Raw genomic sequence first — 22,376 nt, forward strand, 5'->3', positions numbered from 1 at the left:
GGCAGCACTGTTTCATTTATCAGTGGTAATGAAGGAGAAGAGGTTAGGAAAGCAAAATATTTTAAAAGTATTGAGTCTCAACACTCCTTGCAAATATATTCTCCACCGCTTGCATTGCCCAATGTGGAAAAGTGACTGTATCACACTCCCACCACATGGTGTCGATGTCGAGGAATCCTGTCATTGTTGTGAATGAGTACACTTAGCCCGTTGTTTGAAATTTGTCTGTAGCCAACATGGCGGACGACCTGGACGTTGATATCGAAGGAGACGAATATGATGCTAAATTGGGGTAAGAGCGTTTTTAAAATGTTTTATTGATGGGCTAAAAGTAATTAATATAACGTTCAAACGATATTTGGGCGATTCAGAGAACCAAAGCCAGTTAAATAAAAAAAGAACCCGTTGGACACGCAAAAGACATGGCTAGCACGGTAACTAGCTGCTAACGTTAGCTGATGACAACAGGTCGCTTGATCAGTAGATTATTCTAGCTACTTAATTTAACATGTAATGGTCGCTCCCTTTGACTACCAAAACACGTCGTAGAGACAAATTTCAAAGAGATTGATGTGGCCCCAGTCATCTATCTGCCTCAGCCACGTGAAACCTGACACTCATGACACGCCCACTCCACTGTCTGCTGCAGCAGTTCTTTTTTGATAGAACAGGGATGCTTTTTCCCCAATTAAGCAGGAATTTCTGCTTTTCTGACATTTATGAAGGTTAAAAATAACCTGTTACTGAAGCAGCATCTACTTTTCCTGGTGTCCACATAAAATATGACAGAATACAGTACATCTATGCTGTGTTCATGTGCTAGTCAGGAACTAGGAAAGTCTGACATTTCTCGACTTGACAACTGGTTGTAGTTATTACACACGTGCGTTTTGCAAGCAGCTCTTTGCAAGCACAGTGTTGTTTATGACTTCAAGCCTATGAGCCTAATGGCTGGTGTAACCGATGTGAAATGGCTAGCGGGGTGTGCGCTAATATCGTTTCAAACGTCACCCACTCTGAGACTTGGAGTAGTTATTCCCCTTGATCTGCAAGGGTAACGCTGCTGCGAGGGTGGCTGTTGTCGATGTGTTCCTGGTTCGAGCCCAGGTAGGGGCGAGGAGAGGGATGGAAGCTATACTGTTACACTGGCAATACTAAAGTGCCTATAAGAACATCCAATAGTCAAAGGTATATGAAATACAAATGGTAGAGAGAAATAGTCCTATAAATACTATATTAACGATAACCTAAAACTTCTTACCTGGGAATATTGAAGACTCATGTTAAAAGGAACCACCAGTTTTCATATGTTCTCATGTTCTGAGCAAGGATCTTAAACGTTAGCTTTCTTACATGGCACATATTGCACTTTTACTTTCTTCTCCAACACTTTGTTTTTGCATTATTTAAACCAAATTGAACATGTTTCATTATTTATTTGAGGCTATATTGATTTTATTGATGTATTATATTAAGTTAAAATAAGTGTTCATTCAGTATTGTTGTAATTGTCATTATTACATATAAATGAATCAAATCGTCCGATTAATCGGTATCTACTTTTTTTGGTCCTCCAATTATCGGTATCGGCGTTGAAAAATCATAATCGGTTGAGATATGTTACTTGAACTCTGTGAAGCATTTATTTGGGCTGAAATTTCTGGTAACCCGAATGAACTTATCCTCTGCAGCAGAGGTAACTTTGGGTCTTCCTTTCCTGTGGCGGTCCTCATGAGAGCCAGTTTCATCATAGCGCTTGATTGTTTTTGTGACTGCACTTGAAGACTCCTTCAAAGTTCTGGAAATGTTCCTGATTGACTGACCTTCAAGTCTTAAATGAATGATGGACTGTCGTTTCTCTTTGCTTATTTGAGCTGTTCTTGCCATAATATGGACTTGGTCTTTTACCAAATAGGGCTATCTTCTGTACACCAACCCTACCTTGTCACCACACACCTGATCGGCTCATTCGCAGGAAGGAACGAAATTCCACAAATTAACTTTTAACAAGGCACACTTGTTAATTAAAATGCATTCCAGGTGACTACCTCATGAAGCTGGTCGAGAGAATGCCAAGAGTGTGCAAAGCTGTCAAAGGCAAAGGGTGGCTACTTTGAAGAATCTAAAATGTTTTTTTTAACACTTTTTGGTTAGTACATGATTCCATATGTGTTATTTCATAGTTGTGATGTCGTTACTATTATTCTACAATCTAGAAAATAGTTTTAAAAAATAAAGAAAAACCCTTAAATGAGTAAGTGTCCAAACTTTTGACTGGTACTGCGTGTATACAGTTGAAGTCGGAAGTTTACATACACCTTAGCCAAATACATTTAAACTCAGTTTCACAATTCCTGACATTTAATCCTAGTAAAAATTCCCTGTCTTAGGTCAGTTAGGATCAGCACTTTATTTTAATAATGTGAAAAGTCAGAATAATAGTAGTGATTTATTTCAGCTTTTATTTATTTAATCACATTCACAGTGGGTCAGAAGTTTACATACACTCAATTAGTATTTGGTAGCATTGCCTTTAAATGGTTTAACCTCTCTAGGAGGTGTGGGAAGGTAGCGTCCCACCTGGCCAACATCCAGTGAAATTGCAGAGCGCCAAATTCAAAAACAGAAATACTCATTATAAAAATTCATGAAACATACAAGTGTTATACATCAGTTTAAAAATTAACTTCTTGTTAATCCAACCACGGTGTCAGATTTCAAAAGGGCTTTACGGCGAAAGCATACCATGGGATTGATTATCTGAGAACAGCTCCCAGCAGACAAATCATTACAAACAGTTACAAGCCAAGTAGAGGAGTTACACAAGTCAGAAATAGTGCTAAAATGAATCACTTACCTTTGATGATCTTCATATGGTTGTACTCACAAGACTCCCATTTACTCAAATGTTTGTTTTGTTTGATGAAGTCCCTCTTTATATCCAAAAACCTCAGTTTTGTTCAGTAATCCACAGGCTAAAAGGCAGTCACAACAGGCAGACCAAAAATCAGAAAAGTATCAGTTTAGTTCGTAGAAACATGTCAAATGATGTTTATAATCAATCCTCAGGTTGTTTTTAGTCATAATAATCAATTGTATTTCAACCGGACAAAAGCGCTCTCGGTCGTGCGCATGAAAAACCCCTGGGACACTGCAGTGTCCACTCATTCAGAGTGGTCTTACTCCCTAATTTTTCAGAATACAAGCCTGAAACAGTTTCTAAAGACTGTTGACATCTAGTGGAAGCCGTAGGAAGTGCAATTTGAGTCCTAAGTCAATGGAATCTGTAAATGCAGTCAATAGAAAACTACAAACATAAAAAAATCCCTCTTCCTGGATGGGTTTTTCTCAGGTTTTCGCCTGTCATTCAGTTCTGTTATACTCAGACAGTTTTTTAGAAACTTTGGAGTGTTTTCTATCCAAATCTACTAATTATATGCATATCCTAGCTTCTGGGCCTGAGTAGCAGGCAGTTTACTTTGGGCAAGCTTTTCATCTGGAGGTGAAAATAGTGCCCCCTACCCTAGTGAGGTTAACTTGGGTCAAACGTTTCGGGTTGCCTTCCACAAGCTTCCCACAATAAGTTGGGTGAATTTTGTCCCATTCCTCCTTACAGAGCTGGTGTAACTGAGTCCGGTTTGTAGGCCTCCTTGCTCACACACGCTTTTTCAGTTCTGCCCACACATTTTCTATAGGATTGAGGTCAGGTCTTTGTGATTGTCACTCCAATACCTTGACTTTGTTGTCCTTAAGCCATTTTGCCACAACTTTGGAAGTATGCTTAGGGTCATTGTCCATTTGGAAGACCCATTTGCGACCAAGCTTTAACTTCTTGAGATGTTTCTTCAATAGAACCACATAATTTTCCTGCCTCATGACGCCATCTATTTTGTCAAGTGCACCTGTCCCTCCTTCAGAAAATCACCCCCACTACATGCTGCTGCCACCTCCGTGCTTCACGGTTGGGATGGTGTTATTCGGCTTGCAAGCATCCCCCCTTTTCCTCCAAACATAACGATGGTCATTATGGCCAAAGATATCTATTTTTGTTTCATCAGACCAGAGGACATTTTTCCAAAAAGTGCGATCTTTGTCCCCATGTGCAGTTGTCTTTTTTTATGGAGGTTTTGGAGCAGTTGCTTCTTCCTTCTTTCAGATTATGTTGATATAGGACTCGTTTTTACTGTGGATATAGATATTTTTGTACCTGTTTCCTCCAGCATCTTCAGAAGGTCCTTTGCTGTTGTTCTGGGATCGATTTGCACTTTTCGCTCCAAAGTACGTTCATCTCTAGGAAACAGAACGCATCTCCTTCCTGAGCGGTATGACGGCTGCTTGGTCCCATGGTGTTTATACTTGTGTACTGTTGTTTGTACAGATGAACGTGGTACCTTCAGACGTTTGGTAATTGCTCCCAAGGATGAACCAAACTGTGGAGCTCTACAATTTTTTTCTGAGGTCTTTTGATTTTCCCATGATGTCAAGCAAAGAGGCACTGAGTTTGAAGGTAGGCCTTGAAATACATCCACAGGTACACCTCCAATTGACTCAAATGATGTCAATTAGCCTCAGAAGCTTCTAAAGCCATGACATCGTTTTCTGGCATTTTTCAAGCTGTTTAAAGGCGATCTTAGTGTTTGTAAACTTCTGATCCACTGGAATTGTGATGCAGTGAAATAATCTGTAAACAATTGTTGGAAAAATGACTTGTCATGCACAAAGTAGATGTCCTAACCCAACTTACCAAAACTATAGTTTAACATGAATTTTGTGGAGTGGTTGAAAAAATTGTTTTAATGACTCCAACCTAAGTGTATGTAAACTTCTGACTTCAACTGTATATGTAAAGGTGTGTATGGACTGTATATGAATAGAAAAGGTGTGTACATCATTATCACATTCCTGCTAGAGTGAGAGATAATAGCTATATCACTTCTATGTCAGTGGCTTTGGTGAGGGAGCAGCGCTACTCCAGAACCAGCACCCGCAGTCAGCATGGAAGAACAATACTGGAGTCTTGGTAAGAGGTTTTGCTGCCAAATCAATATGCCATGATGGAAGTACTGTGTGATGGTCTTTGTTTGTGTTGACTCTCTCTCTCTCCCCTGTAGCCATGGGGACTAGACAGCTCCATCAGTGCAGAGAACATGCTGCTGGAGGAACAGTATCCTTCTTATAGACCACACACACCCCTGGGATAGATTTGGATGTGTTTGTGTGTCTGCCTTTCTTCATATAATATGTGTTTTAGTCCTTATTAAGCACCTTTCTAGGTATTATTTGACAGGTAAAGAGATGTCCAAGAGTGTGTGGGCCAACTCGGCTAACTGCAAGCCTAAACCCAAAGTGAAGAAGTGAGTCAGTTGTCCCATTTGTCCTTGTGTTGCTCTAAACCTCTTGTGAAAACGTTCACTTCCCACCCCTCTGATGTGTTTTGTTGTTGCCTCTGACATGATACTGTTACTGCTGTGTTTTCACCCAGGTCTCCTGCCAAGCCTTCAAGTTCAGGCTCCTCCACAGCCACTCGCTGGTCTCAGCAGGAGAAGGAGCTGTTTGAGACAGGACTGGTACGACCCTCTCTTCTCCTCTCTCCTCTCCTCACTGATTTCAGATGACACCCTACTTTTTATACCCCCAGGCTCAGTTTGGCCGTAGGTGGACTAAGATCTCCAAGCTGGTAGGCAGTCGGACCATTCTACAGGTGAAGAGCTACGCCAGACAGTACTTCAAACACAAGGTAACACCGTCCTCTAGTCGACATCTCTCCCAGCTCAGCCAACCAGGATATATTAGAGATATCCTACAGTCTCTGTCCTCTTTCACCATGTCACTCTCCCTGTCCTCTCTGCCTGCAGGCTAAATCAGAGTGCAATACTACTGCAGTGGCAACCCCTACAGCCCCCCTGGTTTTAGGCCAGGTCCCAGAAGCAGGGTCAACAGTGTTCACCTCTGGCCTGTCTGTCCCCACCCACCTGTCAGCTCTGACCAACACTGTCCGGATAGAGAAACTGGGAGATGAAGAGGAAGAGGAGGTGGACATAACTGATGACTTCAGCGATGAGGGAAGTAGTGGAGGAGGAAATGGAGGAGAAATAAATATTGAGGGAAATGTTGAGGACCTCCAGGCTGGAGTTAGGACTGAGACGCATGAGCCTGGAGGGCCAGAGGAGCTGGACAACCATGGAGAGATCCACCAGGTGCAACCCAACCAGACACACCCCAGGCTGGAAGAGACGGATCAGGAGCAGCCTAACTGTAGCCATCCATCTCCCCTCACAGCTCCATGCCCAGCAGAGCAGGCCCCCAGCGGACAGTGTGAGGGGGGAACTGCTGAGCCCCTGAGGGACCCAGTGGAGTCTGGAGAGGAGACAGGGGGGTCTGGGTGGCAAGAGGCAGGGGAGGAGTTTGAAGAGGAGGAGCTTACAGCCCCCGAGCAGGAAGCGGAGCTGGACCTGGCGACTATCACTGAAGAGGAGAAACAAGCTATCCCAGAATTCTTTGAGGGACGGCCATCCAAAACCCCAGAGAGATACCTGAAGATCAGGAACTACATGCTGGACCAATGGTACACACACAATCACAACCAATCAGAGACCTCAAGATTTCACTTTCAACATGCTTTTTGTGTTTGTTTGTCTCAGGTTGAAGAGTAAGCCCAAGTACTTGAACAAGACGTCAGTGCGTCCTGGTCTGAAGAACTGTGGAGATGTCAACTGTATCGGCAGAATACACACCTACCTGGAGCTGATAGGAGGCATCAACTTCAACAGTGGTAACTAGGACTCACTACTAGTGTGATTCTCTCATTCTTTTTCTCAGTCTATCTTTCTTGGTTATGCAAATCGTTCTGATTTGTCTGATCTACCTGTCTATTCTCTCCACTCTTCCCCTCCAGATCAGGCAGTGTATAACCGTCCCAGGGTGGTGGATCGTTCTAAACCCAGAGAGAGCCGAGACACTCTGGAATACCAGCTGGCCCAAAGACTACAGAGCATGGTGAGTCAACCCCTGACCCCCTACTGTATCCCAGACCCCTCTAGCTGGTCCAGACAATAGAGCATTGTGAGAGAACACCTAGGTTTGTCATTTTATATTTGGTTTATTAAAGATTGAATCTACATTTAGGGAAACAGCGGCAGTTTGCCTCAGCACATTTGTTATTGTTTTGTTGATGAAATGGAGGAGAGGAGCGTCCGGCAGCGTGGGAAAAAATATTTTCAGTACATATTGTGCTGTTCTATCCATAGACATTCAAACCAGTAGATAGTAATAGCGCTGACGTCATCCACGTATCCATATGGAAAACTTCCAATGGCGCATGCAGCCGGAAGTATTTGAATTTGAAGCGTACCGTATTGCTGAAGGGGGCTGAATGGCACCAACAAGTCGCTAAGGATCATGGTGAAAGTGGCCGTAACTAGCAAAGGATTATGGTCGATTTAGGCGTTTTCATCCTGCCTGAGAGTCGACTCTATGCTGCCGGCCCGTGATCGATCTGTGTCAGCACGTGGTCCTGTGTGAGCTCCACACCCAGCAATGCAGTAATCAGTATAGCACAAAAAGTAACACAAGGTAGAATAAAAACACAAAAAATGTAAATCAGAAGAACTGGAGAAAGTAAGAAGCTATATACAGTTCCAATAATATATGTACAGTGTGCAGGGATACTGGAGTGATGGAGGTAGATATGTATAGGGGTAAGGTGACAGGGATACTGGAGTGATGGAGGTAGATATGTATAGGGGTAAGGTGACAGGGATACTGGAGTGATGGAGGTAGATATGTATAGGGGTAAGGTGACAGGGATACTGGAGTGATGGAGGTGGATATGTATAGGGGTAAGGTGACAGGGATACTGGAGTGATGGAGGTAGATATGTATAGGGGTAAGGTGACAGGGATACTGGAGTGATGGAGGTGGATATGTATAGGGGTAAGGTGACAGGGATACTGGAGTGATGGAGGTGGATATGTATAGGGGTAAGGTGACAGGGATACTGGAGTGATGGAGGTAGATATGTATAGGGGTAAGGTGACAGGGATACTGGAGTGATGGAGGTGGATATGTATAGGGGTAAGGTGACAGGGATACTGGAGTGATGGAGGTGGATATGTATAGGGGTAAGGTGACAGGGATACTGGAGTGATGGAGGTAGATATGTATAGGGGTAAGGTGACAGGGATACTGGAGTGATGGAGGTGGATATGTATAGGGGTAAGGTGACAGGGATACTGGAGTGATGGAGGTGGATATGTATGGAGGTGACAGGGACTGGAGGTGGATATGTATAGGGGTAAGGTGACAGGGATACTGGAGTGATGGAGGTAGATATGTATAGGGGTAAGGTGACAGGGATACTGGAGTGATGGAGGTGGATATGTATAGGGGTAAGGTGACAGGGATACTGGAGTGATGGAGGTAGATATGTATAGGGGTAAGGTGACAGGGATACTGGAGTGATGGAGGTGGATATGTATAGGGGTAAGGTGACAGGGATACTGGAGTGATGGAGGTGGATATGTATAGGGGTAAGGTGACAGGGATACTGGAGTGATGGAGGTGGATATGTATAGGGGTAAGGTGACAGGGATACTGGAGTGATGGAGGTAGATATGTATAGGGGTAAGGTGACAGGGATACTGGAGTGATGGAGGTGGATATGTATAGGGGTAAGGTGACAGGGATACTGGAGTGATGGAGGTGGATATGTATAGGGGTAAGGTGACAGGGATACTGGAGTGATGGAGGTAGATATGTATAGGGGTAAGGTGACAGGGATACTGGAGTGATGGAGGTAGATATGTATAGGGGTAAGGTGACAGGGATACTGGAGTGATGGAGGTGGATATGTATAGGGGTAAGGTGACAGGGATACTGGAGTGATGGAGGTAGATATGTATAGGGGTAAGGTGACAGGGATACTGGAGTGATGGAGGTGGATATGTATAGGGGTAAGGTGACAGGGATACTGGAGTGATGGAGGTGGATATGTATAGGGGTAAGGTGACAGGGATACTGGAGTGATGGAGGTAGATATGTATAGGGGTAAGGTGACAGGGATACTGGAGTGATGGAGGTGGATATGTATAGGGGTAAGGTGACAGGGATACTGGAGTGATGGAGGTGGATATGTATAGGGGTAAGGTGACAGGGATACTGGAGTGATGGAGGTGGATATGTATAGGGGTAAGGTGACAGGGATACTGGAGTGATGGAGGTAGATATGTATAGGGGTAAGGTGACAGGGATACTGGAGTGATGGAGGTGGATATGTATAGGGGTAAGGTGACAGGGATACTGGAGTGATGGAGGTGGATATGTATAGGGGTAAGGTGACAGGGATACTGGAGTGATGGAGGTAGATATGTATAGGGGTAAGGTGACAGGGATACTGGAGTGATGGAGGTGGATATGTATAGGGGTAAGGTGACAGGGATACTGGAGTGATGGAGGTGGATATGTATAGGGGTAAGGTGACAGGGATACTGGAGTGATGGAGGTAGATATGTATAGGGGTAAGGTGACAGGGATACTGGAGTGATGGAGGTGGATATGTATAGGGGTAAGGTGACAGGGATACTGGAGTGATGGAGGTGGATATGTATAGGGGTAAGGTGACAGGGATACTGGAGTGATGGAGGTGGATATGTATAGGGGTAAGGTGACAGGGATACTGGAGTGATGGAGGTAGATATGTATAGGGGTAAGGTGACAGGGATACTGGAGTGATGGAGGTGGATATGTATAGGGGTAAGGTGACAGGGATACTGGAGTGATGGAGGTGATATGATAGGTGTATGGAGTGATGGAGGTGGATAGGTGACAGGGATACTGGAGTGATGGAGGTAGATATGTATAGGGGTAAGGTGACAGGGATACTGGAGTGATGGAGGTGGATATGTATAGGGGTAAGGTGACAGGGATACTGGAGTGATGGAGGTGGATATGTATAGGGGTAAGGTGACAGGGATACTGGAGTGATGGAGGTGGATATGTATAGGGGTAAGGTGACAGGGATACTGGAGTGATGGAGGTAGATATGTATAGGGGTAAGGTGACAGGGATACTGGAGTGATGGAGGTGGATATGTATAGGGGTAAGGTGACAGGGATACTGGAGTGATGGAGGTGGATATGTATAGGGGTAAGGTGACAGGGATACTGGAGTGATGGAGGTAGATATGTATAGGGGTAAGGTGACAGGGATACTGGAGTGATGGAGGTAGATATGTATAGGGGTAAGGTGACAGGGATACTGGAGTGATGGAGGTAGATATGTATAGGGGTAAGGTGACAGGGATACTGGAGTGATGGAGGTGGATATGTATAGGGGTAAGGTGACAGGGATACTGGAGTGATGGAGGTGGATATGTATAGGGGTAAGGTGACAGGGATACTGGAGTGATGGAGGTAGATATGTATAGGGGTAAGGTGACAGGGATACTGGAGTGATTGAGGTGGATACACCATATATACAGAATTATGTAGACACCCCTTCAAATGAGTGGATTCGGCTATTTCAGCCAGTCCTATTGCTGACTGCTGTGTGCTCGATTTAATACACCTATCTCCATAGAATACATTGGCAGTAGAATGACCTTACTGAAGAGCTCAGTGACTTTCAACGTGACACCGTCCTAGGATGCCACCTTTCCAAGTCTGTTCGTCAGATTTCTGCCCTCCTAGAGCTGCGCCTCTCAACTGTAAGTGCTGTTATTGTGAAGTGGAAACGTATAGGATCATCAACTGCTCAGCCGTGACGTGGTAGGCCACACAAGCTCACATTACAGGACCGGCGAGTGCTGAAGCGTGCAGCGCATAATAATCGGTTGCATCACTCCCTACAGAGTTCCAAACTGCCTCTGGAAGCAACATTAGGACAAGAACTGTTCGTCTAGAGTGGGTTTCCATGGCCGAGCAGCTGCACACAAGCCTAAGATCACCATGCACAATGCCAAGCGTCGGCTGGAGTTGTGTAAAGTTCCCCATCATTGGACTCTGGAGCAGTGGAAACACGTTCTCTGGAGTGATGAATCACGCTTCACCATCTGGCAGTCTGACGGACGAACCTGGGTTTGGGTCTGATGCCCGTAGAACGCTACCTGTCCCAATGCATAGTGCCAACTTTAAAGTTTGTTTTTCATGGTTCGGGCTAGGCCCCTTAGTTCCAGTGCATGTAAATATTAACGCTACAGCATAGAATGACTGTCTAGGAAATTCTATGCTTCCAACATTGTGGCAAAGGTCTGGGGAAGGCCCTTTCCTGTTTCAGCATGACAACGCCCCTGTGCACAAAGCGAGGTCCATACAGAAATGGTTTGTAGAGATCGGTATGGAAGAACTTGACTGGCCTGCACAGAGCCCTGACCTCAACCCCATTGAACACCTTTGGGATGAATTGGAACGCCGATTTTGAGTCCGACCTAATCGCCCAACATCAGTGCCTGACCTCACTAATTCTCTTGTGGCTGAATGGAAGCAAGCAATGTTCCACCATCTAGTGGAAAGCCTCCCCCAGAAGAGTGAGGCTGTTATAGCAGCAAAGAGGAGACCAACTCCATATTAATGCCAATGATTTTGGAATGAGATGTTCGATGAGCAGGTGTCCACATACTTTTGGTCATTTAGTGTATGGAAAGGGGTATGGTAACTAGGTATCAGGATATTTGATAAACAGAGCAGCAGCATGAATTAATATTTTATTTGAGTGTTTGTGTGCATTTGTATAGTCAGTATAAATGTGTGTGTTGGAATGTGTAGAGCCCTGTGAGTGTGCATAGAGACAGTATAAAATACAATGGTCAACACAGATAGTCCATGTAGCCATTCTGTTAGCTATTTAGCAGTCTCATGGGATAGAAGCTGTTCGGGAGCCTGCTGGTGTCAGACTTGATGCACCGGTAACGCTTGCCTTGAGGAACCAGAGAGAACAGCCTATGGCTTGATGGGGGGAGTTTTTGGACCATTTTTAGGGCCTTCCTTTCACACTGCCTGATATAGAGGTCCTGGATGGCAGGGAGTGCACCCCAATGATGTACTGGGCTGTCCGCACCACCTTCTGTAGCTCCATGTGTTCGAGGGCGGTGCTGTTGCCATACCTAGCAGTGATGCAGCCGGTTAAGATGTTCTCAATGGTGCAGCTGTACAACATTTTGAGAGCCTATGCCACACCTTTTCAATGCCCTGAGGGAAGAGGCACTGTCACTCCCTCTTCACTACTCTGCGCGTGTGAGTGCATCATTTTAAGTCCTTAGTGATTTGGACACCTAGGATCTTGAAGTTCTCGACCCGCTCCACTGTAGCCCCGTTGATGTGGATAAGGGCGTGCTTCCCCCCCCATTTCCTGTAGTCCACGATCATCTCCTTGGTCTTACTGACATTGAGGGAGAGGTTGTTGTCCTGGCACCAAACTTCCAGGTCACTGACCTCCTCCCTCTCATCGTCGCCGGGGCTCAGGCCTACAACCGTTGTGATGTCAGCAAACTTGATGGTGTTTGAGTCGTGCATGGCCACGCAGGGGGGAACTGAGCACACACCCCCTGTGGGGTCCTCGTGTTGATGGAGGTGATGTTGCCTACCCAAACCACCTGGTGTCGGCCTGTCAGGAAATCCAGGATCCAGTTGCAGAGGGAGGTCTTCAGTCCCAGGAGCCAGAGCTTGGAGGGGACAGTGGTGTTGAACCTTGCTCTGTCGTCAATGAACAGCATTCTCACATAGGTTTTCCTCTTATCTAGGTGGGTTATGGACGTATGGAGTGCAATTGTGATTGCACCATCTATGGATCTGTTGAGCGCTATGCAAATTGGAGTGGGTCTAGGGTGTCTGGGATGATGGAGTTGATGTGTGCCATAACCAGCCTTTCAAAGCACTTCATTATTACAGATGTAAGTGCTACAGGGTGGTAGTAATTGTGGTGTGAAGCCTTGAGTGTTGACCTGATTTAAAGACCTAACTCATGTCGGCCTCGGAGAGGGAGATTGCCCAGTCCTCTGGGTCGATGGGGGCCCTTACGCACGGTTCGGTGTTATTGTCGAAGCGTGCATAAAATGAGGCGTCTGTGACCTGTTCTATAACCTGTTGATTTGTTGTGTGTCGTAGCGAACCAGGAAGCGTCGTGTGAGGGACGTGTGGGGGAACTGGCGTGACGCTAAAGACCTGGAGGGACAGACATACGAGCACCTGAGTGCAGAGGAGCTAGCCCTGAGGAGAGAGATGAGGAGACCGCATAAACCCTGTAAGGTCTCCAGGCACAGAGGGTGAGTATGTGGTGTATACTACCAATAATGTCTGTGTGTGTTGTCAACACTGAATCCTTAGAAATGTGTACTGTACATTACATGCAGTAAAAGTCTCTTTCTCCATTGTCAGGTTGCTGGATCCGTTCCAGCTGATTCCGTGTCGTGTGTTTGGAAAGGAAAGGCAGGAGCCCTTTCAGGTGATAGTGTGTGCCGAGGCTCTCCTCATCATGGACATGGTAGGTACACACATCTACACGTATTTAATAAAGCAACAATGTTCACACATGAACACACAGACAGAGCTATCAATGTGGGTTGTTTACCAAGGTCTCAGTGTCTTTGTGTTTTGTATTTTTACCCAGCATGCCCATGTGTCGATGGGTGAAGTCATCGGGCTACTGGGAGGATCCTACAGCGAGGAAGACAACGTCCTGAAGGTAAGACGACCACCTCATGATGATGATGTTGATAAAGAAAATGCTAATAACACTAGTCTATCCTGTGTGTATCTACAGTGTATTCGGACCCCTTGACTTTTTCCACATTTTGTTATGTTACAGCCTTATTCTAAAATGGATTAAAAAATAATAATAATCCTCAATCTACACAAAATACTGCATAATGACAAAGTGAAAACAGGTTTTTAGAAATGTTTGCAAATGTGTATATACAGTTGAAGTCTGAAGTTTCATACGGTTTTTCACAATTCCTGACATTTAATCCTAGTAAAAAAAATCCCTTTATTAGGTCAGGTAGGATCACCACTTTTATTTTTAGAATGTGAAATGTCAGAATAAAAGTAGAGAGAATGATTTATTTCATATTTGATTTATTTCATCACATTCCCAGTGTGTTAGAAGTTTACATACACTTAATTAGTATTTGGTAGCATTGCCTTTAAATTGTTTAACTTGGGTAAAATGTTTCGGGTAGCCTTCCACAAGCTACCCACAATAAGTTGGGTGAATTTTGGCCCATTCCTCCTGACAGAGCTGGTGTAACTGAGTCAGGTTTGTAGGCCTTATTGCTCGTACACGCTTTTTCAGTTCTGCCCACAAATTTTCTATAGGATTGAGGTCAGGGCTTTGTGATGGCCACTCCAATACCTTGACTTTGTTGTCCTTAAGCCATTTTGCCACAACTTTGGAAGTATGCTTGGGGTCATTGTTTATTTGGAAGACCCATTTGCGACCAAGCTTTAACTTCCTGACTGATGTCTTGAGATGTTGCTTCAATATATCCACATAATTGTCCCTCCTCATGATGCCATCTATTTTGTGAAGTGCACCAGTCCCTCCTGCAGCAACGCACCCCCACAACATGATGCTTCCACCCCCGTGCTTCACAGTTGGGATGGTGTTCTTCGGCTTGCAAGCATCCCCCCTTTTCCTCCAAACATAACGATGGTCATTATGGCCAAACAGTTTTATTTTTGTTTCATCAGACCAGAGGACGTTTCTCCAAAAACTACGATCTTTGTCCCCACGTGGAGTGATTGAGAAATGAGTTTTAATGACTCCAACCTAAGTGTATGTAAACTTCCGACTTCAACTGTGTGTGGTATGTATGTATGTGTGTGTGTGTGTGTATATATATATATACATCTTATTTACATAAGTATTCAGACCCTTTGCTATGAGATTTGAAATTGAGCACAGTGCATGTTAGAGGAAAAACCAAGCCATGAGGTTGAAGGAATTGTCCATAGAGCTCCGAGACAGGATTGTGTCATGGCACAGGTCTGGGGAAGGGTACCAAAGAATGTCTGCAGCATTGAAGGTCCCCCAGAACACAGTGGCCTTCATCATTCTTAAATGGAAGAAGTTTGGAACCACCAAGACTCTTCCTAGAGCTGGCTGCTCGGTCAAACTGATCAATCGGGGGAGACGGGCTTTGGTCAGGGAGGTGACTAAGAACTCTGTCACTCTGACAGAGATCCGGAGTTCCTCTGTGGAGATGAGAGAACCTTCCAGAAGGACAATCATCTCTGCAGCACTCCACCAATCAGGCCTTTATGGTAGTGGCCAGATGGAAGCCACTCCTCAGTAAAAGGCACATGACAGCCAACTTGGAGTTTGCCAAAATGCACTTAAAGGACTCTGACCATGAGAAACAAGATTCTCTTGTCTGATGAAACCAAGATTGAACTCTTTGGCCTGAATGCCAAGCGTCACGTCTGGAGGAAACCTGGCACCGCTTATCACCTGGCCAATACCATCCCTACGGTAAAGCATGGTGGTGGCGGCATCATGCTGTGGGTATGTTTTTCAGCGGCAGGGACTGGGAGACTACTCAGGATCAAGGGAAAGATGAACGGAGCAAAGTACGGAGAGATCCTTTTTGAAAACCTGCCCCAGAGTGCTCAGGACCTCAGACTGGGGTGAAGGTTCACCTTCCAACAGGAAAACGACCCTAAGCACACAGCCAAGACAACGCAGGAGTGGCTTCGGGACAAGTCTCTGAATGTCCTTGAGTGGCCTAGCCAGAGCCCAGACTTGATCATCTCCAGAATTAACTGAAAATAGCTGTGCAGCAACGCTCCCAATCCAACCTTACAGAGCTTGAGAGAATCTGCAGAGAAGAATGGGAGGAACTGCCTAAATACAGGTGTGCCACAAGCTTGTAGCGTCATACCCAAGAAGACCCGAGGCTGTAATTGCTGCCAAAGGTGCTTCAACAAAGTACTGAGTAAAGGGTCTGAATATTTATGTTTAAAAGTTATTTCATTTTTCTTATTTGCAAACATTTCTTAAAACCTGTTTTTGCTTTGTCATTATGGTGTATTGAGTGTAAATTGGTAAGGACAAAAACAATTTAATACATTTTAGAATAAGGCTGTAACGTAACAAAATGTGGAAAAAGTCAAGGGGTCTGAATAATTTCCAAATGCACTGTGTGTGTCGTCTATGTGCTAGATTGTTGCAGCGGAGCCGTGTAACAGTGTGAGTACAGGTCTGCAGTGTGAGATGGACCCTTTGTCTCAGACTCAGGCCTGTGAGCTGTTGTCTAGCCTGGGCTTGGCTGTCGTGGGATGGTACCACTCTCACCCCACCTTCCACCCAAACCCCTCTATACGGGATATACACACACAGGACCAGTTCCAGGTGCGTGTGTGTGTGTGTGTGTGTGTGTGTGTGTGTGTGTGTGTGTGTGTGTGTGTGTGCGCGCGTGTGTGTGTGCGCGCGTGTGTGTGTGTGAGAAACTGTGTTCTGACTCTCTTTTTCTCAGAGTTATTTCTCTCGAGGCGGAGCCCCGTTTATTGGGATGATTGTGAGTCCGTTTGACCCTGCTAACCCCTCCCCCCGCTCCCAAACCACCTGCCTGATGGTCAGAGAGGACCAAGGACCAGGACCACAGAGTATGACACACACCTCTTAACATGACCCCTTTCACAACCTCTAATCAACTTGGTAGAAAAATTGTCTGAGTGTGCATATTTATCCTCTACCTCTCTCCTTCCGTCTCAGAGCTGCCCTACAGGTTTGACTACCAGTGTTCACAGCAGCAGCCTGACTGGAGCCAGCTGATGAGGAGGGCAGAGTGGATTATCCACAAGTATAAACACGCCCACGGCAGTGTCCAGATGGACAGGCCGTTCCGCAGGGACTCTCATCTCACCTGTCTGGAGAAGGTAGGTCACCTTGTCTCTATTCACTCTCTTACCCTGTTTCATATTGCTGTGTCACCCCTCTCTGCTGTCTGAGTTTTTTTATTTTCTTTCTCTATCATCCCTGCCTCACTTCCATCTCTCAACATCTTGCTCTCTTTCTCCTCCCTGTCACACCCTCTGTCTCTATCTAGATGATGTCATCATTGGGGAGGTATCTGGAGCCCCTGCTAGAGGAGGAGGGAGACCACTTCCTCTCCCAGATCCACACTCTGTTCCTGTCACACTTTGTTGCTGAGAAACCAAGGGGTGAGGATGAGGGCGAAACCGCTGACTCCTCAGATCCAAACAACACCCATGCCTTCCCCTTCACTCAGCCAATCAACATCAGAGGAACAGATGACACAGGAACAAAGGAAAACTGGGAGAATGAATCGGTCTCGCCCATTGATATTATAGAAACGCCTAATATAGAAACCACTAACTCACACACAGCTAACCAAGAGAACTTACATCCAATGCAGTTTGGTTCTGTGTTGTTAACTGGTCATGATTATCTATTCTGAATCTAATAGATTTCTCTATATATCCAGTTTGTAATGCAGTTGAAACAATAACAAAGTGTTTTCCCTGCTGAGGGATGGGGCTGGAGATATGTAACCCCTCACAGACAGAGCTATAGATGCAAGGACTGACCATCCATGATATAAAAATGATTGTTTCAACCATGTTTTGGAGCTATATAGTGTTTGTTTAAAAACATTGTAGTAAAACAAGTGTATGTTTTGGGTTCTGATGGGATACAACAGTTCAAGAATCAATGGCTACATATAAATCATTTATCGTTCCAAAAATGAATGAACCTCCAGATTGCCCTTTTAACCCCTTGTCTGGTGTTCATGTTTTTGTTATTCACCCAATGTTCACCGGTCTGATGGACCCACAACATTACTGGGTTTTTAAAACAATTCAGCCATAACAATTTATGTAAAAATACTTACTACTTAGATGTTGACTTAAATCAGTTACAAGCAATATAGACAGCATACATGGTTAATATAGAGAGCATACATGGTTAATATAGAGAGCATACATGGTTAATATAGACAGCATACATGGTTAATATAGACAGCATACATGGTTAATATAGACAGCATACATGGTTAATATAGACAGCATACATGGTTAATATAGACAGCATACATGGTTAATATAGACAGCATACATGGTTAATATAGAGAGCATACATGGTTAATATAGAGAGCATACATGGTTAATATAGAGAGCATACATGGTTAATATAGACAGCATACATGGTTAATATAGACAGCATACATGGTTAATATAGAGAGCATACATGGTTAATATAGACAGCATACAGCATACATGGTTAATATAGACAGCATACAGCATACATGGTTAATATAGACAGCATACATACATGGTTAATATAGACAGCATACATGGTTAATATAGAGAGCATACATGGTTAATATAGACAGCATACATGGTTAATATAGAGAGCATACATGGTTAATATAGACAGCATACATGGTTAATATAGAGAGCATACATGGTTAATATAGAGAGCATACATGGTTAATATAGACAGCATACATGGTTAATATATATGGTTAATATAGACAGCATACATGGTTAATATAGAGAGCATACATGGTTAATATAGAGAGCATACATGGTTAATATAGAGAGCATACATGGTTAATATAGATATAGCATACATGGAGCATACATGGTTAATATAGAGAGCATACATGGTTAATATAGACAGCATACATGGTTAATATAGAGAGCATACATGGTTAATATAGAGAGCATACATGGTTAATATAGAGAGCATTTATCAATAAAAATGTTTTTGTTTTTTTACCAAAATAAATGATCAAGACGGGTGAAATAAATCCTGTTTATCTTGAGCAAATGTAAATGAAACAGGGTGGTTTTCATCACTATTGATGTTTATGGCTTTGAACTGAACAAATTGGAAGGAAACATTTTACGGAAACGTTAAGAGCCCAATTGAACACAAATGAAGTCCGGTCTACACACCACACGAGGGACAGTTTTACATGTGTAATGTGTCTTCCTGTCCTCCTTGTTGCTGTCGTCTGCAGTCTAGAAATGGACTAACATCTCACTCACATATATAGTTACAGCAGGCCAAGGTAGGAGAGTAAGACACACACACACATGCAACATCACTCACACTTCTGGTATTGGAGTTGTTGGTTCTGTGGGTCGGGCGGACGGTGCACCAGAATCCACCTCACGATGGCTGCAGAAGCTGGGGTTCTTGGAATATGTTGCCGCCTCTAGATTTGAGGTCTTAACAATACCTTGCCCAGCTCCTCGAGAAAGAGCTGTCTCCTCTGGAGTATCTCTGTTCCAATCTGGGTTCAACGCCATCCAGATGACAAACGCGTTGTACGCAAATTAGTGCCGTCCAGAATGATTTTCTGATGGTGTCTTGGATGAACAGTTCAAAATAAGACTTTATGACCTGCACAAGAGTAACCGCCATCTGCGTCAGGCCTGCTGTTTTTAGTGTCCCCGTCTCCAGTAGTACTGCATGGTGTTTTTAGTGTCCCCGTCTCCAGTAGTACTGCATGGTGTTTTTAGTGTCCCCGTCTCCAGTAGTACTGCATGGTGTTTTTAGTGTCCCCGTCTCCAGTAGTACTGCATGGTGTTTTTAGTGTCCCCGTCTCCAGTAGTACTGCATGGTGTTTTTAGTGTCCCCGTCTCCAGTAGTACTGCATGGTGTTTTTAGTGTCCCCGTCTCCAGTAGTACTGCATGGTGTTTTTAGTGTCCCCGTCTCCAGTAGTACTGCATGGTGTTTTTAGTGTCCCCGTCTCCAGTAGTACTGCATGGTGTTTTTAGTGTCCCCGTCACCAGTAGTACTGCATGGTGTTTTTAGTGTCCCCGTCTCCAGTAGTACTGCATGGTGTTTTTAGTGTCCCCGTCTCTAGTAGTACTGCATGGTGTTTTTACTGTCCCCGTCTCCAGTAGTACTGCATGGTGTTTTTAGTGTCCCCGTCTCTAGTAGTACTGCATGGTGTTTTTAGTGTCCCCGTCTCCAGTAGTACTGCATGGTGTTTTTAGTGTCCCCGTCTCCAGTAGTACTGCATGGTGTTTTTAGTGTCCCCGTCTCCAGTAGTACTGCATGGTGTTTTTAGTGTCCCCATCTCTAGTAGTACTGCATGGTGTTTTTAGTGTCCCCGTCTCCAGTAGTACTGCATGGTGTTTTTAGTGTCCCCGTCTCCAGTAGTACTAAATGGTGTTTCTGGTGTCCCCGTCTCCAGTAGTACTGCATGGTGTTTTTAGTGTCCCCGTCTCCAGTAGTACTAAATGGTGTTTCTGGTGTCCCTGTCTCCAGTAGTACTGCATGGTGTTTCTGGTGTCCCTGTCTCCAGTAGTACTAAATGGTGTTTCTGGTGTCCCTGTCTCCAGTAGTACTGCATGGTGTTTCTGGTGTCCCTGTCTCCAGTAGTACTAAATGGTGTTTCTGGTGTCCCTGTCTCCAGTAGTACTGCATGGTGTTTCTGGTGTCCCTGTCTCCAGTAGTACTAAATGGTGTTTCTGGTGTCCCTGTCTCCAGTAGTACTGCATGGTGTTTCTGGTGTCCCTGTCTCCAGTAGTACTGCATGGTGTTTCTGGTGTCCCTGTCTCCAGTAGTACTAAATGGTGTTTCTGGTGTCCCTGTCTCCAGTAGTACTAAATGGTGTTTCTGGTGTCCCTGTCTCCAGTAGTACTAAATGGTGTTTCTGGTGTCCCTGTCTCCAGTAGTACTATGGTGTTTCTGGTGTCCCTGTCTAAATGGTGTTTCTGGTGTCCCTGTCTCCAGTAGTACTAAATGGTGTTTCTGGTGTCCCCCTGTCTCCAGTAGTACTAAATGGTGTTTCTGGTGTCCCTGTCTCCAGTAGTACTAAATGGTGTTTCTGGTGTCCCTGTCTCCAGTAGTACTAAATGGTGTTTCTGGTGTCCCTGTCTCCAGTAGTACTAAATGGTGTTTCTGGTGTCCCTGTCTCCAGTAGTACTGCATGGTGTTTCTGGTGTCCCTGTCTCCAGTAGTACTAAATGGTGTTTCTGGTGTCCCTGTCTCCAGTAGTACTAAATGGTGTTTCTGGTGTCCCTGTCTCCAGTAGTACTGCATGGTGTTTTTGGTGTCCCTGTCTCCAGTAGTACTAAATGGTGTTTCTGGTGTCCCTGTCTCCAGTAGTACTGCATGGTGTTTCTGGTGTCCCTGTCTCCAGTAGTACTAAATGGTGTTTCTGGTGTCCCTGTCTCCAGTAGTACTAAATGGTGTTTCTGGTGTCCCTGTCTCCAGTAGTACTAAATGGTGTTTTTGGTGTCCCTGTCTCAAAATTCACAAAAGTGATGTTAGCTGATGAAGATGATCTCTTATGTATAATATCTCCTGTGTTTACCACAGACCTTACTTTCGGCATTTATCAACAAAAAAACATTCATTTCCCCATAGGCGTTGACTAACAAAGGCATCCCAAAGGTCTCATCTCTTCCATGGAGTGTCCATGTGACCACAGCCCTACCGTCAACACCTTTGTACTGCCTGTGAGTAGTGTGTGTGTGTGTGTGTGTGTGTGAGAGACACGTGTTTGTTTTATTCCCAGTCCAGATCAATTCAAAACAGTAGGATAAAGGTGGATCACTTCAGCTACAGCAAAAGTTAAGTTGTTTGTATGATACCTGCCTCTCTCCTTCAAAATGGTACTGTGTTTATGTTCACTGGGATGTTAGAGGTTGTAGTAGACGTTCATCAGCTCACCCTTTATCGTTGGACATTAGATGGCCCACGCAGTGATGGGACACTGTGTATACACCCAGGCCTTTGTCTGTCTGTCTCCCTCTAGTGATGGGACACTGTGTATACACCCAGGCCTTTGGCTGTCTGTCTCTAGTGATGGGACACTGTGTATACACCCAGGCCTTTGGCTGTCTGTCTCTAGTGATGGGACACTGTGTATACACCCAGGCCTTTGGCTGTCTGTCTCTAGTGATGGGACACTGTGTATACACCCAGGCCTTTGGCTGTCTGTCTCTAGTGATGGGACACTGTGTATACACCCAGGCCTTTGGCTGTCTGTCTCTCTCTAGTGATGGGACACTGTGTATACACCCAGGCCTTTGTCTGTCTCCCTCTAGTGATGGGACACTGTGTATACACCCAGGCCTTTGTCTGTTTGTCCCTAGTGATGGGACACTGTGTATACACCCAGGCCTTTGTCTGTCTGTCTCCCTCTAGTGATGGGACACTGTGTATACACCCAGGCCTTTGTCTGTCTGTCTGTCTCTCTCTAGTGATGGGACACTGTGTATACACCCAGGCCTTTGTCTGTCTGTCTCTAGTGATGGGGCACTGTGTATACACCCAGGCCTTTGTCTGTCTCTCTCTAGTGATGGGACACTGTGTATACACCCAGGCCTTTGTCTGTCTGTCTCTCTCTAGTGATGGGACACTGTGTATACACCCAGGACTTTGTCTGTCTGTCTCT

The 22,376-nt window shown here is 44.8% G+C and overlaps 1 protein-coding gene across 4 annotated transcripts; it reads left to right on the top strand.

The window, feature by feature from the left end:
• The first annotated feature begins 208 nt into the window (after positions 1-208).
• Positions 209-17,726, top strand: LOC115108498 (histone H2A deubiquitinase MYSM1-like). Of its 4 annotated transcripts, none has more exons than XM_029632898.2 (16): positions 209-292; positions 4,945-5,020; positions 5,112-5,164; positions 5,274-5,354; positions 5,483-5,567; positions 5,639-5,737; positions 5,856-6,565; positions 6,642-6,772; positions 6,896-6,996; positions 13,098-13,255; positions 13,368-13,473; positions 13,600-13,674; positions 16,153-16,341; positions 16,466-16,595; positions 16,705-16,868; positions 17,039-17,726. In XM_029632898.2, the coding sequence occupies exons 1-16, from the start codon at positions 237-239 to the stop codon at positions 17,408-17,410; spliced, it is 2,586 nt and encodes an 861-aa protein (XP_029488758.1). In that variant the 5' UTR covers positions 209-236; the 3' UTR covers positions 17,411-17,726. The 4 variants fall into 4 exon arrangements, with proteins under 4 accessions (XP_029488758.1, XP_064865161.1, XP_064865160.1 ...); XM_065009088.1 differs by lacking the exon at positions 209-292 and adding an exon at positions 2,049-2,149; XM_029632899.2 differs by lacking the exon at positions 209-292 and adding an exon at positions 4,379-4,507.
• Positions 17,727-22,376: the final 4,650 nt, after the last annotated feature.

Source organism: Oncorhynchus nerka, linkage group LG24, assembly GCF_034236695.1.
Source record: "Oncorhynchus nerka isolate Pitt River linkage group LG24, Oner_Uvic_2.0, whole genome shotgun sequence".
In the NCBI taxonomy this organism is placed as follows: Eukaryota; Metazoa; Chordata; class Actinopteri; order Salmoniformes; family Salmonidae; genus Oncorhynchus; species Oncorhynchus nerka.